An 18,519-nucleotide genomic window follows, 5' to 3' on the forward strand; every position below is an offset into this window, starting at 1 on the left:
ACAAAATCCATCAAGAAACTTGGTGGCAGAGCTTTTTTGCCAAAGAAAACGGTCGTGTGTATGTTTTTCGTTGAGAAAACTGTTGTGGATCTCGATGAGAAAAAAAGAGAACAAGTTCTCTTTTTTTCTCATCGGGAGTCTCAATTTCCTCATCGTGTTTCTCATCGGGCTGGTTTATGACGAGAAACACGTTTGTGTGTATGCTTAGAAACCCGCGCATGCTCAGAATAAAGTATGAGACGGGAGCGCACCTTTGGTAAAAGTAGCGTTCGGAATGGAGAGAGCACATTCGTCACGCTGTAACAGACTGAAAAGCGCAAATCGTCTCTCACCAAACTTTTACTTAACACGCAGTAACATGAGATTAGTAAAAGCAGCCCCAAGGGTGGCGCCAGTGGAATCAAACTTCCCCCTTATAGTGCCGTTGTATGTGTTGTACGTCACCGCGTTTGAGAACGACAAGATTTTGTCTTGACAGTGTGTACGCAAAGAAAGCTTTACAAGATTTTCGACAAGCCTGACAAGAAACTCGTTGAGGAAAACAATGTTTCTTTTACGACGAGATTCTCGGTCGTGTGTACGAGGCCTTTCAGTATGCTGCAGCCGCTGATCAGTGTATTCTGACAGCAGAGAGGTCCCACTGTCAGAATACAATGTCCCAGTGGGGAGGATTCCTCTATCCACCTTGCATGTGTGGATGGGGGAATCGGATCCATATGTAATCTATGACCAAACTAGTGCATTGATCTGTATAGAGAGTGGGCCAGATTCTCGTAGAATCGGCGTTGGCGTAGCGTAAGCCATTTACACTACGCCACCGCAACTTACTGGAGCAAGTGCCGTATTCCTCAAGCACTTGCTCTGTAATTTGCGGCGGCGTAGTGTAAATGGCCCGGCGTATGGCCGCGTAATTCAAAGGGGGCGGCTTGTATTCAAATTAAGCGCGCCCCCGCGCCGATTGAACTGCGCATGCGCCGGGCTGAAAAATAGCCCAGTGCGCATGCTCCAGCTCACAACGGAAAACGCCAATGACGCCGACGTGTGTGTCATTGACGTAAAGTCTAAAAAAATGTGGGGAAAAAAATTGCGCTAGTTAGAGAAATTTAGACCATGTAGCAGCCAGCACACAAACAAACAAAGTCAAGTATAAACAGAAAACAATAAGTGCAGCGCTAAAGTTGATATTGAGTGGAAAAATGTTGCCAAAATCACATATCATTGGAAGTGAGAACAACAGAGGACTGTGAGGAATGTGAATGGGAATTCACTCAGCATGGGGGCAATGCTTGTAATGAGTCCATGTGTGTATAACAGGTGAATGGAAACACCGACCAGGTGCAATGAACAATGAAAAGTTCAATGAACAAATGGAAACAGTTCATAGGTATGCTTCCCAGTGGAAGGATAAAACACTTCAAACGTAATGCTGGTTCAGATAAAGAAAGTAGCAGTCATGGCTTGTCTGTAACAATCTTCAGAAAATCATAAAGAGGGTGGATACTCTTACCAGCTACGGTGGACTTGCATGTTAGTACTAACATCAAGTCGGATACAGCATGGTGGTCACAGCGGACCCTGGGCTCTGTACGGATGGATCTGTGGGATGGTCTCTCCAACTGGAACGATGGAACCGATCTTGTCAGATACCTCTCTCAGGAACAGAAACCCAAATGGACAGGGCTGATGACTCATGGATCAACACAGCATGTGTGGAAAGGAAAAAAAAAAAATGCTCCAATGGTGCAGGTCAAAAAAAACCGTGAAGGCTTTATTTGTAAAAAAATTGAACAATAAAATCACGTGAATAGTTATAAAAGGCAGTATGGGGTACTAAGCATGTTACCCATGCTTAGTACCCCATACTGCCTTTTATAACTATTCACGTGATTTTATTGTTCAATTTCTTTACAAATAAAGCCTTCACGGTTTTTTTTTGACCTGCACCATTGGAGCATTTTTTTTTTTTTTTTTTTTTTCCTTTCCACACATGCTGTGTTGATCCATGAGTCATCAGCCCTGTCCATTTGGGTTTCTGTTCCTGAGAGAGGTATCTGACAAGATCGGTTCCATCGTTCCAGTTGGAGAGACCATCCCACAGATCCATCCGTACAGAGCCCAGGGTCCGCTGTGACCACCATGCTGTATCCGACTTGATGTTAGTACTAACATGCAAGTCCACCGTAGCTGGTAAGAGTATCCACCCTCTTTATGATTTTCTGAAGATTGTTACAGACAAGCCATGACTGCTACTTTCTTTATCTGAACCAGCATTACGTTTGAAGTGTTTTATCCTTCCACTGGGAAGCATACCTATGAACTGTTTCCATTTGTTCATTGAACTTTTCATTGTTCATTGCACCTGGTCGGTGTTTCCATTCACCTGTTATACACACATGGACTCATTACAAGCATTGCCCCCATGCTGAGTGAATTCCCATTCACATTCCTCACAGTCCTCTGTTGTTCTCACTTCCAATGATATGTGATTTTGGCAACATTTTTCCACTCAATATCAACTTTAGCGCTGCACTTATTGTTTTCTATTGACGTAAAGTCGTATTCAAGAACGACTTAGTAAAACGGCGTACCCGACGGGAAAAGACGACGCGGACCCAACGCCATACTTAACATGGCATACGGCGGACTGGCGTAAGGTACCCCTCATATAGCAGGGGTAACCTTACGCTTACGGAAACGACGTACGCGACGACTACGCAATGCAAATTCGTTCGGGAATCGGCGTATCAGGCTCATTTGCATAGTCAAATGAGACCTGAACGTAAACGCCACCTAGCGGTCAGCGTTGTATTGCATTTAGGATCCAACGGTGTAAGTGACTTACACCAGTCGGATCCTAGCCTAATTCCGGCGTATCTTGTTTTGCGAATACAAAACAATGATACGCCGGCGGGAATTTCGAATTACGCCGGTGTATCTGTAGATACACCGGCGTAACTCTTTTGAGAATCTGGCCCATAGACATCATAAGCTCAATTCACAAAGCTTGGGGAATACTTACAAAGCAGTAAATGTGACTTTAACCCAGTGTTTCTCAATTCCAGTCCTCAGGCCCCCCCAACAGGTCAGGTTTTCAGGATTTCCCTCAGATGAAAAGGCTGTGGTGATTACTAAGGCAGTAAAACTGATCAAATCACCTGTGCAAAATAATGGAAATCCTGAAAACCTGACCTGTTGGGGGGGCCTGAGGACTGGAATTGAGAAACACTGCTTTAACCAAACATTTACTGTCCCACAACACATGCACCAGAAAGGTTCGGGTGCAGTGAATGTTTGGTGAATGTCATGCTTTATAACTACGAAAAATGAATAATAAGGCGCTCCTAGGGGAAGTCACAAGGGCGGAGACGTAACGCGGGGGAGGTGCCTAGTGCCGCAGATGCCGCCGAGTACCTATTTGCGGCTGTATTATCCAGTTTAAAGACCCATTCACTTTTTTAAAATGTAAGTATATTTTTTAATTCTGGATTGCCATGGGGACACATTGGGGTTAATTTACTAAAGGCAAACCCACTTTGCACTGCAAGTGCACTTATTTTCCTTGCATCAGCCCCTCAGATCTACAGCGACTGTACTTCCAAGTGCACTTGTAGTGCAAAGTGGAGTTACCTTTAGTAAATAAACCCCATTGCATTATTTATGCACGCGGTAGAGACGGAGCTAATGTGGAAATTTCACTTTGGAACTTGTTTTTAGTAGGATTTTGAGACACAGACATATGTGGACTTTTGTTATATAAAGGACACTTATGGTGATTAAAAATGCTGGCAGAATGCTATATATAATTTATGTATTCTTTTGTAATAATTTTTGCGGTTTGCACTGATTGAGTTGTATATAGAAAATTGTGCATTTGTTCACATGTTGTGACATATAGAATATTAATATGGAGCACCAAATTTTTCTTATTAGTCATTACTTTGTGTGGGAACACATATAAATATGAAAAGTTCCCAATACAGTTTATTTGTACATTAGACACTGTTGATAGCAGTAGCGCTGGAGTAATCACATTAATTGTGCTTTATAACTCTGCCACATTAATTGGACTCAAATAAAAATAAATGCCAGTTTTAAAATTAAGCATCTTTATCATGGTGTGTTCGTTTTGTGAATTCAGCCTCATACTGTATGCTGTTCTTCCTATTTTTTCACAACACAGGATCATGTGGTGATGCAGTCCAGGTAAAGTAGATCTGACATTTAGTTTGCTAATATACTGAGTATCGTAAACAATTGCATGTTTCCATAAAATGGTAACCTCTTTTATTTTTTCATATTAGTGCTATTGATCTCCTACAGCCTGTTTCAGCCACTTCTTATCTACATTCATTGGCTCCCACATTAGCTTTGGATGGGTCTACTTATAGTGACAGTGGTGGACCACGCCCGTGCAGTGCGTGTGTGGGCACAGACCCTTGTAGTCTCCGCTAGAGGTTCAGGTGACAACGCAGGGGCACAGTCACAGGGCTGGTGCAAGGATTTTTTACACCCTAGGCGAAACCTTATTTTGCCGCCCCCCACCCGGCTCCACCGCTGAACTCCACCCTCCCTTGCCTTGCCCATGTATACCACACCTTTTTAATGAAGCGTAAAAAGTGAATATATTGCGCTAATCCTACAGTAACAAAAATTGAAAAATAGGCAGCCAACACAACAAAAGGATAAATTGTAATGAAAAAAATAAATAAAGTGCAGCGCCAGTACAGAGCCCGCCCCCAAGGCGAGTCAAGAGTGCTGTGTCAAGGAAGAGGGGATAACACCCTAAAAATGCTATATCTTAATACCTATGACACACACTGAAATAACAGGGAGAGTGTCCAAAGCAAGGACTCCCTTCTAAATAAAGAAAATTGTAAATAAGTATTCATCGATCTGCTCGGGGGGGAGTGAGAACCGAGCCATTGGCGGTGTTCCGCGGCTCGGTTCTCAGTGAAGAGACGCCGGGGGACAGATGCAGCATCAGTCTGATGCTGCATCCACCAAGTAAGTATGATTAGAAAAAAAAAACCTGGGGAGATTTACCTTCAATTTCTGTTCCATAACCAAAACAGAAAGTGAGAAAGAAAATGCTGCAAATTAAAGTGGAGGTTCCCCAAAAAATAAACTTTTAACATTGCATTTCCAACATTAAAGGGTCACTAAAGGAAAAAATTTTTTTAGCTGAAATGACTGTTTACAGGGCATAGAGACATAATAGTTAACTGATTCCTTTTAAAAATGATTAAAAATAGATAAAAAAACAATCATATAATGTGCCTGCAGTGTAGTTTCGTTTTTGCTGTTGTTTGCTGGTTCTCTGATGTACAGAGAGCCACTAGAGGGCAGTCAGCCAATAGAGAGCAGTGATACTTTGTCTAAAACTCCTCAGCACCAATCCAGTTTCGTTTTACACACAGCTCCTTGATTAGTGACCACCGTGAGAAATCTCCCAGTACTGTGGTTATCAGGAAAAAGGCAACCAGGAAGTGTCCAGAACAGAGAGGATTTACAGCAACATCAAAGCAAAAACGAACAATGAGCACATGAAACCAGGACTGCAGCAAGGTAAAGGAAGCTATTTAGCTAAAAAAAAAAATTCCTTTAGTGACCCTTTAATGACAATTAGAATCGGCTGGTTTTATTAAAAAAAAACGTCCGTAAGTACCGTTTGCTATATGCGTTCTCACCGCCACTTCCGGGTACGATGGTGGGGATGGGCGTTCCTAATTGATGAACAGGCATCCGACCAACGCATACATCGCGTCACGAGATGGCGAAAAAAGCCGAACGTCGGTGCGGCTCTATACGGCGCACGCGCACCGACGTTCGGCTTCTTTCTCCGACCGACGCATACATCGCGTCACGAGATGCCGAAAAAAGCCGAACGTCGGTGCGGCTCTATACGGCGCACGCGCACCGACGTTCGGCTTCTTTCGGCATCTCGTGACGCGATGTATGCGTCAGTCGGATGCCTGTCCATCAATTAGGAACGCCCATCCCCACCATCGTACCCGGAAGTGGCGGTGAGAACGCATATAGCAAACGGTACTTACGGACGTTTTTTTTTTATAAAACCAGCCGATTCTAATTGTCATTAATGTGGGAAATGCAATGTTAAAAGTTTATTTTTAGGGGAACCACCCCTTTAAGGGAATCCATAGGTCACCAGGGGCAGTGTCCCTATTGGAAGATTTCCTTTTATTGCAGCTCTAGGGACAACCCAAAATGTGGGATTTTCTTTTACATTCTATTTGTCCTCTTTACTGTTAACATCAAAAGCCAGAGGATGAATCTCCCTAATGGGATCACAGACAGGAGTAAAAACCTGACAGGTGTTGTAATCCATCTCCGCTCTATCCAAAACTAAAAAAAAAGGTTTTGCCTTTAGTTTTGTCAGTAGGTTAGTAAAATAGTCTTTCTCACCACCTAGTGGGCTAATCTGTATGTAAGGGTAATAGTTTTATTAACATTTAAAAAAAAGATTAAAATTAAATAAATATATTGCCATCAACTTATATAGACTGATACAATCTTGAAAATGCTCTCAACATTTCTTGTACAGTTGATTTTTCATCCCTGACCTGTGTTTCGGGTCGGAGAGTATCTTGTGCGTGATCCCTTTTTCACTGCGGTCTTGAAAATTCCTAAGAAAGTCCATATAACTGATGCCTGACAGAGAGTTCTCTAGGCCACATCTTGCCAGGAAAAGGCTAAAGTGCTCCTCTTTAAGTTTTAAGTCGAACTTCTCCAAAACCGTGAGGAAATCCTCCTTTTCAACCTTTACAAAGACAAAGGCGTCACATTAATTTTCCCGCAGACCTTTTGCGCGACTGATTTACCAATTCCACTTACAAACTCCATACTCTATACACACAGTGATGTTCTTTAACTTTTTTAGAGTTTCCTCTTAATTCTCTCCCCCCCCCCCCCCCACAGTCATACCATGCAGTGAATGGATTATTTATGACAATACAATCTCCTCTATGGAACATTTGGGGGGACATTCATATACCACCAGAACATATCTCATTGTATAAGAGCCTCTAACAAAAAATTCAGAAAAGGACTTTACGTTTTATTCAAATGTCCATAAATCCTATTCTAGGATCGACTTCTTCATCACTGACAGAGCTCTCCTCCAGAAAACCACAGATGCCCATATACATAACATAACATGGTCTGACCATGCTCCAATCTCTTTAATTATTGATCTAGCCCAACAAAATTCGAAGCATGTTCTTTGGAGGAACAATACATATATTTTGTCACATAGAGGAGCTCTGGCAGAGATGAAGGAAAGACTAGAAGAATATTTTAAATTTAATGACAACGACGAAGTCTCTATCTCTAGTATATGGTGTGCCCACAAAGCTTTCTCCAGAGGAATGCTGATACAATTGACGTCTAGGGAAAAAAAAAGGCGGTCACAGGAGGTAAATAATCTATTAGTGAAAATAGACAAATTAGAGAAGGAACACAAGCTAGCCCCCAAACACATCCTCCTCCTCCAACAACTTAATGAAGCCAGACACGAGCTTAGAGCGACTTTGATCTCTGATCATGAAAAATACCTCAAAAAACTAAAACTAAACCACTACTCCCAAGGAAATAAAGCGGGTAAGTTACTTGCCATGCAACTACGTATTAGACAGAACAAACAGAAAATCCATGAAATTGTTCACCACAAGTCAGGAAAAGTATTGTATAACCCACAGAGTATAGCTGATGCGTTTGCAGAATACTATGAGGGCCTATATAATCTAAAAAAAGATCATACTGTCACCCAACCAACCCTAAAAGATATAACCCAATTTCTTGATAAACTTAACATCCCTACAGTAGATTCCGCTACATTAGAAAAATTAAATGATCCTATAACAGTAAATGAAATAAAAAAAGTAATCTCAATGTTACCACTAAATAAAGCGCCCGGTGCAGATGGCCTATCTAGTGAATACTTTAAGGCATTTGAAAATATGCTTTCTCCATACTTGACCAGATTGTTTAATCAAGCTGTCAACACCCGCTCATTCCCTAAGGAAATGCTTGAAGCAATTGTCATCACAATACCAAAGCAAGGGAAAGACCCGACTTCTCCAACTAATTATAGACCTATCTCGCTACTTAATTCTGATTTAAAAATTTTTGCTAAGGTTCTAGCTAATCGACTATTAGAAATTACTCCTTATCTGATTGAACCAGATCAAGTTGGATTCGTGAAGGGACGTCAAGGCCCGGATAGCACCAGACGGATGATTAATCTACTTAGCCATGTAGAGCGCGGTCGGATGCCTTCTCTGCTTCTCGGACTGGATGCGGAGAAGGCATTCGACAGAGTGCACTGGGGATATGTAGCGGAAACCCTTAAGAAATTTGGTCTCACAGGATTTATTTTTGAAGCCATAATGTCTCTCTATACTACACCATCTGCTAGGGTATTTACATCGGGAAGTATATCTAAACAGTTTAGTCTCTCAAACGGTACTAGACAGGGATGCCCCTTATCACCCATTATATTCTCATTAGCAATTGAACCACTGGCGATATCTCTCAGATCTAACCCCAATATCGTAGGAATCAAGGTCGGTCAAATAGAACATAAATTGGGATTATTCGCGGACGACGTTCTTTTAACTTTATCTGCTACCGACACACTACTAGAAGAGGTAACCGCTATCCTAGATAAATTTGGATCAGTCTCTTATTATAAGATTAATCATAGTAAATGTTTTGTACTACCTATGAACATCCCGCCAGACCTAGTTGTTAAACTAAAACAACAATCTAGCTACAATTGGGACAACCCCTCCATTACCTATCTTGGGATTCAACTTACTTACCCACCTAATAAACTGTATGAAGCAAATTATCCCTCCTTATTAACTCAAATCACTCAAGATACACAGTCTATTAAAAAGACACAACTATCTTGGATTGGAAGAATAGCAGCCTTTAAAATGAAGACGTTACCAAAAATTCTATATTACTTCCGCTCCCTCCCCATCCCATTACCGACTAAATTTTTCACACAAATTAACTCGAAATTGAGCAACTTGGTCTGGTTGGGAAAGAAACCTAGAATTGCTTTATCTACTATGTCATTGGTTAAAGCTAAAGGAGGCCTAAACCTCCCAGATTTACGCCTATATTACTTCGCCTCACTCCTTGATCAAATGAGATACTGGTTCAGATATTCAAATGATAAATTATGGTTGAACATTGAACGAGAAGTGTCTAAAGGGAAGGATCTATTTTCCCTTTCCATGGCCTGCTATGCTCTACCAAAAATTAATACACCCAACTTCCTAACAATTAGAGCTACTCTGGCAGCCTGGAAGTTTGCTCTAACAAAATTACAGCCGACATGTAACCCAGTCCTAATGCCAATACCACTAGGAGTAATCGATTACTGTAAAGTAAGAATTACTACCACACCCTGGTCCAAACAGGGAATCAATTTTTTTGATCAGCTATCACCCGATGACATACATAAAATAACGAATAAACTCATAGCCAAACCGTTCAATAAAAACTTTGACCCAAAGAAAAGTGTGGAACTCCCTAGGGCGCTGTGGGAATTCTTCACTTCCTATAAAATAAGTGGGAAGAGAGGCATATCCCATATATATAAACTACTTTCATCTTTTCCAATTCAAACCAAAACTTTAAATATGATTAAATGGGAGAAGGATCTATCACAAACTTTTACGTGGGAAGAATGGCAAAAAGCCATCCATATTAACAGTTCTTCTTCTGCATGTGTAGAACATTGGGAGAACGCCCAGAAAATACTAAACCGCTGGTATTTGACCCCTTACAGACTATCCAAAATATTCCCTAGCTCCTCCCCCATATGCTGGAGATGTGAATCCCACACTGGCAATTTGTTACATACCCTCTGGGATTGTAAAACCTTATCTAGCTTCTGGAATAATGTATCCTCCTTTATCGCATCCTTCACTGGTAATCTAAAAATACTCACACCTGAATTAGCCCTACTAGGTTTAAATCTAGATGTCTATCCTCCTCAATTTAGAACTATAGTTGCCAACTTCCTTACAGCAGCGAGACTCACCATAACAAAACTATGGAAATCTACCATAGCACCTAACTTATCTGATGTTGTCCAGAGACTCAATACTCAGGCTCACTATGAGCTAATGTTAGCACATAGGAAAGGAACCATAAGTAAAATCATTAAAAATTGGAATGAATGGATTACTCATCCTAGGGCCTCAAATTTTCTGAAGAATTTTAATAATTATTAAGTGTGTTCCTGAACGACTACACTCCTAAACTAGACCGGATGTAAAAGATAACTTCCTACTCACCTTCCCCTCCCCTCCTTCCCTTGATACCCCTTTATGTTAATTTTGATTTTATTAAATAATATAAGATAATGAGCCATAATCCCTTGTTTACAGCATGATCCCGTTGGGGTAAACAGGGATTGCTAGTTACTTGTTTAAGCATCTGACCACTATCCAACTGGACTAAGGCCCTATATGGTTACTGTTTAGTAAAATGATAATTTGAAGCCTACCCAGGCACACTGTTGAACACATAGTATGACTAAGAAACTGTTGTATTGTTATGACTCTTATTTGTGCTTTATTGTGTATCTTTGAAAAATACAATAAAAAAACATTTGAAAAGAAAAAAAAAAAAAAAAAAAATTCAGATTCTGCATTATTACTACACTGTATATTGGTGGAAATGCTCTATTGTGAAATGATAGCAAGGGACTTTTTATAATTATTGTGCTCATATATTTATATATTAATTACATTTGTTCTATGTCAGCCATGGATCTTGGATAGAATAAGGGAGGGTTATAACCCCTGTCAGATTATTTTTTATTTTTTTTGCCACCTGTGTCCCATTGGGGAGATTTAGAGTCAGTTCACACTAGGGCGACACGACTTCCAGCGCGACTTTCAGAGGCGACTCCGACACCACTTCAGCATGAACCACAGGGCGATCTGGGGCGATTTACAACACGACTTGAAGTCGTCTCGAGGACAGGAGACTTTCCAGTGGCCAATCAAACAACAATCAGCTCTAGGGGAGGGAGAGGTTTGCCTGAGAAATGTATGTTATCTTCCTGGAAAGTCGCTTCAGTTAAGACAGTGATCAGACTTGGATCAGATTGGAGGCGACTTACATTGAAATCAATGGGTACAAATCGCCTACAAGTCGGATTGAAGTAGTACAGGAACCTCTTCTGAAGTCGGAGCGACTTGAGTAGTGTGTATTAACACCGCTCCCATTCACTTACATTGTTTTTCTCTACAGCTCGACTTGGGACGACTTGAGGCGACCTCAAGTCGGATCCCAAGTCGCCCCAGTGTAAACCGACTCTTACATTCACTTTTTGTCCCATAACCAAAACAGGAAGTGAGAAGTAAACTCGAATCCATAGGGGCCCCCAAGTCACCAGAGGCAGTGTCCCTATTGGAAGATTTCCCTTTATTATAGCTCTAGGGACGACCCACAATTTGGGATTTTCTTTTACTTTTGCTTTTCATGATAAAAGTCATGATGACGAAAAAAAATTCTGATTCTGCATTATTACTATATTGGTGTAAATTCTCTATTGTAAAATTATAACAAGGGACTTATTATAATTATTGTGCTCATATATTCATATATTAATTACATTTGTTCTATGTCAGCCATGTGCCATGTGACATGTCAACTCAAAAAAATGTGGACCAAACTAAATATAATAAATCTTCAAGGGGTATACTATGAGGTATCCCACGCCACTGCACACCAATCAGCCTGTGTATAAATTTAGATAAAAAGCAGCCTCAGCCTAATCTACCCCCAAGTCACTCTTCTGACTAATTTCAATCTGCCCACGGGGCTTGAACAAGCCTCGTGGGTGGGGTGAACTACATCAGGGGCATGACCTGGGACTGGGAGAGGCACTCCCCTCCAGCACTGCCACTGATCACAACACCCCGCCAGCCTTGCCACTGATTCCATACTCCCCACCAGGGAGTAAGAGAAGGAATAAAAATAGAGAATACATGGGAGGGAGAGGAAAAGAGGGGGAGAAACAAAGAAAAAGGGAGAGAAAGAATAAGAGAAAGAACAAGAAAGACGTCTAGAGAGGGACGGGGATAACAAACAAGAAATTAGGACAGAGAGAGATAAAAGTAAAAGAAAGGAGAACAAAGAAAAAGAGTGGTACATCCTAAAATGTACTATAAGGGTTTTTAATATTGTACGAGTGGAAGGGACTCAGGGAGCGCTAAATGTCCGTGGGTTGGGGGCGCAAATTACTTGTCTTGCCTTGGATGCCAAAAACCCACGATAGGAAAATAATTTTACCGTTAGGGGTCCTCACAACTTGGGAAATTTTATCAAGGGGTCACGGCACTAGACAGGTTGAGAACCACTGCTCTATCTCATAGAATACACTGGGCTTGGATGAGCACCACAAAACGCCAGCACCCTTCATATAGTGGATCACTGGAGGGCGACAACTGGCACTTTGAGTGGTGCTCAAGGTTAATAAATGAGGTTCATAAATCTTCAAGGGGGCTGAATTAAGTCTATTGGGGGTGCTCCACCTCTTTAATTTCACAAAAAAAATAATAGCACTTTGCTAATTAACATCATAGTAACAATTAGGCCTCGTACACACGACCGGATCTATCCGCTGGGATTGATCCGCGGATCAGTTCCAGCGGACAAATCCGGTCATCTGTACGGCCTAGCGGATATTTATCCGCGGAGATTCGTCCGGCCGATCGATTTCAAGCGGCTAGAAATTTCTTAGCATGCTAAGAAATCTATCCGCTTGAATCATGTCCAGCGGATTGATCCGGTCGTCTGTACAGACTCACCGGATCAATCCGTCCGCTCCCCTCCCTCGCATGCGTCGTAATGATTCGACGCATGCGTGGAAGTACTTACCTTCCAGTGTCGCGCACGTCGCCGCGTCATCGTAGCGGCGACGGCGCGACACGTCACCGCGGATGTTTTCCGCGCGGATTTTGATCCGATGGTGTGTACAAGCCATCGGATCAAAATCCGGAGGAGGAATCTCCGCTGGAAACGGTCCGTTTCCAGCGGAGATCCCCTCGTCTGTACGAGGCCTCAGATTTTTAGGTATAACACACGTAAATGGTTGAGCAAACAATATTTATATTTACTTGACATGTTTAAAATATGTAAAGAATATAAGTTGAATATGTTTTAATGATCATTATCCAACAGAGTTTAGCTTTCACCAGTTCAAAATAAATGGATGATGTCGGCCATTATCTGGCTATGGCAATTCTGGCTGCTAAAAAAATTAAGGAAATTTGCCTCCTGGAGGGTCCGGGCAGCTCTCTGCTAATCCTGTTTATCAGGTTTATTTGGGTAAGAAAGAATATACAATTATACACTATATTGCCAAAAGTATTGGGACACCTGCCTTTACACGCACATGAACTTTAATGGCATCCCAGTCTCAGTCTGTTCAATATTGAGTTGGCACACCCTTTGCAGCTATAACAGCTTCAACTCTTTTGGGAAGGTTGGTCACAAGGTTTAGGAGTGTCTATGGGAATGTTTGGTCATTCTTCCAGAAGAGCATTTGTGAGGTCAGGCACTGATGTTGGCCATGAAGGCCTGGCTCGCAGTCTCCGCTCCAATTAATCCCAACGCTGTTTTATTGGATTGAGGTCAGGACTCTGTGCAGGCCAGTCAAGTTCCTCTACCCCAAACTCGCTCATCCAGGTCTTTATGGACCTTTATGGTCAGCCAGGCCTTCTCCTCAAACATCACTGTCTGACCTCACAAATGCACTTCTGGATAAATGATCAAATATTCCCATAGACACATTCCTAAACCTTGTGGACAGCCTTCCAAGAAAAGTTGAAGCTGTTATAGCTGCAAAGTGTGGGCCAACACAATATTAACGGACTAAGACTGGGATGCCATTAAAGTTCATGTGCGTGTATAGGTAGGCGTTCCAATACTTTTGGCAATATAGTGTATATTCTAATCCAGAATCTCCAGACTTTTGGGCAAGTTCACCACATGTGATGAGTCATGCCTTCCGGTTCACATACAGAGCTGTCTTAATAGCATTATGGGCCCCTGGGAAAAGTAATGCTCTGGGGCCCCTACAATGATGACAGCGCAGGTAAACAGACATCAAGTAGGTAGGAGGCAGACTGCCTCCCCTGTGTATCTATCTCTCAGTGCCATCATGGGGACCCCAATTCCGGGGCAGCGTGGGCTCAAGGACCAGCTGCTTGGTGGGAAAGTGCAGGCCCCCCCCATGCAGTTGGGGCCCCTGGGCAGTGCCCAGGTGTGCCCTCTCATTAAGACAGCCCTGTTCACATCCATGAGTGAAGCATCAGGAAAATAAATGCTTTTAGGGCTCATGAAAACCAGAATGGTTGCCTCGTTGGATCAGCTACATGAAAGTAATTTGTGTTAAAAAAAGATGTAGCCATTACATATTGTTTTCACTTTCCATTTGGCCTACCTTGCCAATTCTATGAGGGTCACACTTCTCAAATTCTCCCTTCATGGTCCGGAACCCCTCTCTGAATTTATCCTTCAACCATCTCTCAATGTTGAGCGAGGCCTTCCTTTCCAGCTCTGCTTGTGACATTTCTCTCATCGACTCTACAGAGAGACAGAATAAGAAATACACTTAACAAGGACATTTATTTGGTTAAGCTTTTGAATAAGGACCATGTAACCATATAACCATAGCATTTCTGTTGCTGCTGACAACTCAACTGCGACAGGATCACAATGCAAAAAACTTTCCTGGTTCCACACTCCCTTGCTGTCTGGATAAGTGAACCTTTGCTCTGTTTTGACGGAGACGCTTCAGAATGCTACTCACCAGCAATGGCTTGCTCATCTGGACAGTGAGGGAGTGACACAAGGAATTAGGTGACTATTTGCCCTGCTGCAAGGAAAATGTAGCCGGCAACTCCAGAATCCCATGAATATCTTTATTTGCTACATAAAGGTTAAGATAGAAAACAGCTGACGCGTTTTAGCTTTGCGGCCTTGTTCACAGCATATTCACAAAATGAATGACAGAACATTTATACTACATGCCTCATATGAGGAAAAGCAGTATCAATAAAACAATTACCGTATATACTCGAGTATAAGCCGAGTTTTTCAGCACCTTTTCTTGTCCTGAAAAAGCCCCCCTCGGCTTATACTCAAGTCAGGTTCTCCTCTCCCGCCGTGTAAGTCTTGATGAGGAGGGAACAAGACCTGATTACGCTCTACATTGTCCCCTCTGATTCACAGCAGGGCTGTGTTTATAGGAAGTTTGCGCTGTACACGTCGTCCCGCCTTCTCCTCGTCCGCTCGTGACAATGAGGAGGCGGGGTTTTGTTACAGTGGACGGTGCGGACGGTGTGGACGGCGCAAACTTCCTATACACACAGCCCTGCTGTGAATCAGAGGGGACAATGTACAGTGTAATCAGGTTTCCTTCCCTCCTCATCAATACTGGCACGGCGGATAAGGTACATGGGCACAATAAGGCTGCTTATGGGCACAGTGAGTCTGCATATGGGCACAGTGAGGCTGCATATGGGCACAGTGAGGCTGCATATGGGCACAGTGAGGCTGAAAATGGGCACAGGGAGGCTGCATATGGGCACAGGGAGGCTGCAGATGGGCATTGTTGACCCATTTTTCCACTTACAGTCAATACATTTCCCCATTTTTTTGTGGTAAAATTAGATGCCTCGGCTTATATTCGGGTCATCTTATACTCGAGTATATACAGTATTAAATTAAAAATTAAAAACTGCTCTTCATCCTCATGAAACCTAAATGAGTGACAGGGACTCCAGAACGTGCAAACCTTTTTTTGTTACGTGTTTTTCTTGTCATTTATTATGCTGTAGTATTTAGAGATAAGAAATGTACCAAGTACATTTGTTGGAATATATCATTCTGCCCATACTTCTAGTACCCCTAGTACTTCTAGTACCTTGAGACATCACTTTGTATACAGAAATATCTATCTCATGTAAACAATCTTTTGTCTTAGAATTTGTTTTGTAAAATTTTCATTAAAAATAATTGGAACAGAAAATCAAAAACTGGCAGATGACAGAAAAAAGCGACACTGGATGTGGGCTTACACCACTATGAAAAGATTCAGCATATCAAAAAGACAACATGCAAAACAATAGGCTTGTGCAAGCTGATATCTAGATTGATGTTGTGCCCTACAACAAAAATAAAGCATTCCAATAAAGGTAAAAAAAAAATCATCTTCATGCATTCTATGCATTAAGGTGAAAAAACTTCTGACTATACCGGCCCCTACGGCCCCCCGTTATACTTACCTGACCCCTTGAAAGTCCCGCGCTCGGCCCCGACATCCTCTTCGCCGCTCAGCATGGCCGTTGATTGGCTAGAGCGGATGGATTGAAAGCAGCGCAGCCATTGGCTGGCGCTGCTGTCAATCACATCCAATGACACGGCGCGCCGAGTGGCGGGGCCCGAGTGATACAGTGAGCGGCTATGTCCGCTCGCTGTATCACGGGAGCGCACCCGCAAGGACTCCACACAATGTGAGGGAGCTCGCATGAATGTGTGGAGTTCTTGCAGGGAGGACAAGAGACAGCCGCCGAGGGACCCCAGAAGACGTGGATCGGGGCCACTCTGTGCAAAACGAGCTGCACAGTGGAGATAAGTATAACATGTTTGTTATTTAAAAAAAAAAAAAAAATCTTTACAACCCCTTTAATAAAAACAATAGGGATGAAGCAGCAGATATAATACATCCAGTGCAATCAATACTTTATATTATTTGTTTTATCTTATTTTAGAAACAAATCCAAATCCCACCTGGAGTTTATACCTGCAGGAGTTCTAGTACAGAGCAACCTGAGAAGCTCTGGTGAACTCCATGCCCAAGAGGGTTAGGTCAGTGCAGGGCCGATCCTAGGGTCACAGGCGCCTGGGTGCAGAAATATTTCTGGGGCCCTCACATGGGCGTTGTCGTTTTACTAACTCTTCCCCTTTTACAATGGCAATGACTCAACCACAGAAATGCTCCCCCACGAAGACTTTATTAACCTGTGATCCTTACATGATCTCTTAACAATAAACAATATACAGGAAGAGAAGCAGAATACTTTATTGGGACCTGGAGGGGGGCCTCTCTGATGGACACAGAGAGGGCTTCTGTTATAGAGTCTGTTAGAAAGAGCCCTCAGACATACTACAGACATGATACAGGAGATGGTCAGAGACTGCAGACATGATACAGGAGACGGTCAAAGACTGCAGACATGATACAGGAGACGGTCAGAGACTGCAGACATGATACAGGAGACAGTCACAGATTGCAAACATGATACAGGAGACGGTCAGAGACTGTAGACACGATACAGGAGACGGTCAGAGACTGCAGACATGATACAGGAGACGGTCAGAGACTGCAGACATGATACAGGAGACGATCACAGATTGCAGACATGATACAGGAGACGGTCAGAGACTGCAGACATGATACAGGAGACGGTCAGAGACTGCAGACATGATACAGGAGACGATCACAGATTGCAGACATGATACAGGAGGCGGTCAGAGACTGCAGACATGATACAGGAGATGGTCAGAGACTGCAGACATGATACAGGAGACGGTTAGAGACTGCAGACATGGTACACAAACAAGGAGAGAAGGAGGTAGGGGAGAACTCTGCCACTTCAGCGCCCCCACCTCTGCAGGCGCCTGGGTGCAAAGCACCCTGTGCACCCTGCCTAGGATCGGCCCTGGGTCAGTGCTGGAAAATAATGGTGGCCACACAAAACATTGACACTTTGGGCCTAATTTGGACATTTTTACCTAGGGGTGTACTCACTTTTGTTGTCAGCGGTGTAGACATTAATAGCTGTGTCTCGAGTTATTTTGAGGGGACAGAAAATTTACACTGTTATACAAGCTGTACACTCACTACTTTACATTGTAGCAAAGTGTCATTGCTTCAGTGTTGTCACATGAAAAGATATAATAAAATATTTACAAAAATGTGAGGGATGTACTCACTTTTGTGAGATAGTGTGTACAATGAGCAAATGCAGCTGCCCCCATGTAATTTTATCAATACAAACTGAACATGGAAAAAATAATAATACATTTGTAGCGCCCCCTTTACTTTCAGTTAGGGCACTACGCTAAAGTTAGTGGGAGAATGAGAAAGGTAAGTTGCTCTCATTCTAAATTGTAAATTTGGCTGTCGCCAAATCCTGGATTGTCCTGTGGGTCAGTCTGTGCGTCCAGAGATATGCTCTCATCTCTGGACGACAGATGGCGCCAGAGGGATCCAGGCGCAGCCGCTTCTTCCCAGCAGCCAATGAGAGGAGTTGGGCCTCGCTGTGCATGCTGGGAGGGGGTATTTTTGTGGCGGAGGCCGTTGTTCTGGGTTCTTCGCGGGTTCCTGGTTCCAGGTGCGGCACCCACCTTTAGGGTGTACGCACATCGCGGGCCCCACCACTATGGTCTACCTGGCCTGGG

The 18,519-nt window shown here is 42.8% G+C and overlaps 1 protein-coding gene across 1 annotated transcript in view; it reads right to left on the reverse strand.

The window, feature by feature from the left end:
- LOC120921611 (EF-hand calcium-binding domain-containing protein 6-like) overlaps positions 1-18,519 on the reverse strand; it is a 164,748-nt gene that overhangs the window by 93,692 nt on the left and 52,537 nt on the right. The window contains exons 9-10 of the mRNA XM_040334121.1: positions 14,495-14,637; positions 6,582-6,778 (exon numbers count right to left, since the gene is read on the reverse strand). Coding sequence (XP_040190055.1) covers positions 6,582-6,778; positions 14,495-14,637 — 340 coding nt within the window. The remainder of the gene's footprint in view (positions 1-6,581; positions 6,779-14,494; positions 14,638-18,519) is intronic.

Source organism: Rana temporaria, chromosome 1 (genome assembly GCF_905171775.1).
Source record: "Rana temporaria chromosome 1, aRanTem1.1, whole genome shotgun sequence".
Lineage (NCBI taxonomy): Eukaryota > Metazoa > Chordata > Amphibia > Anura > Ranidae > Rana > Rana temporaria.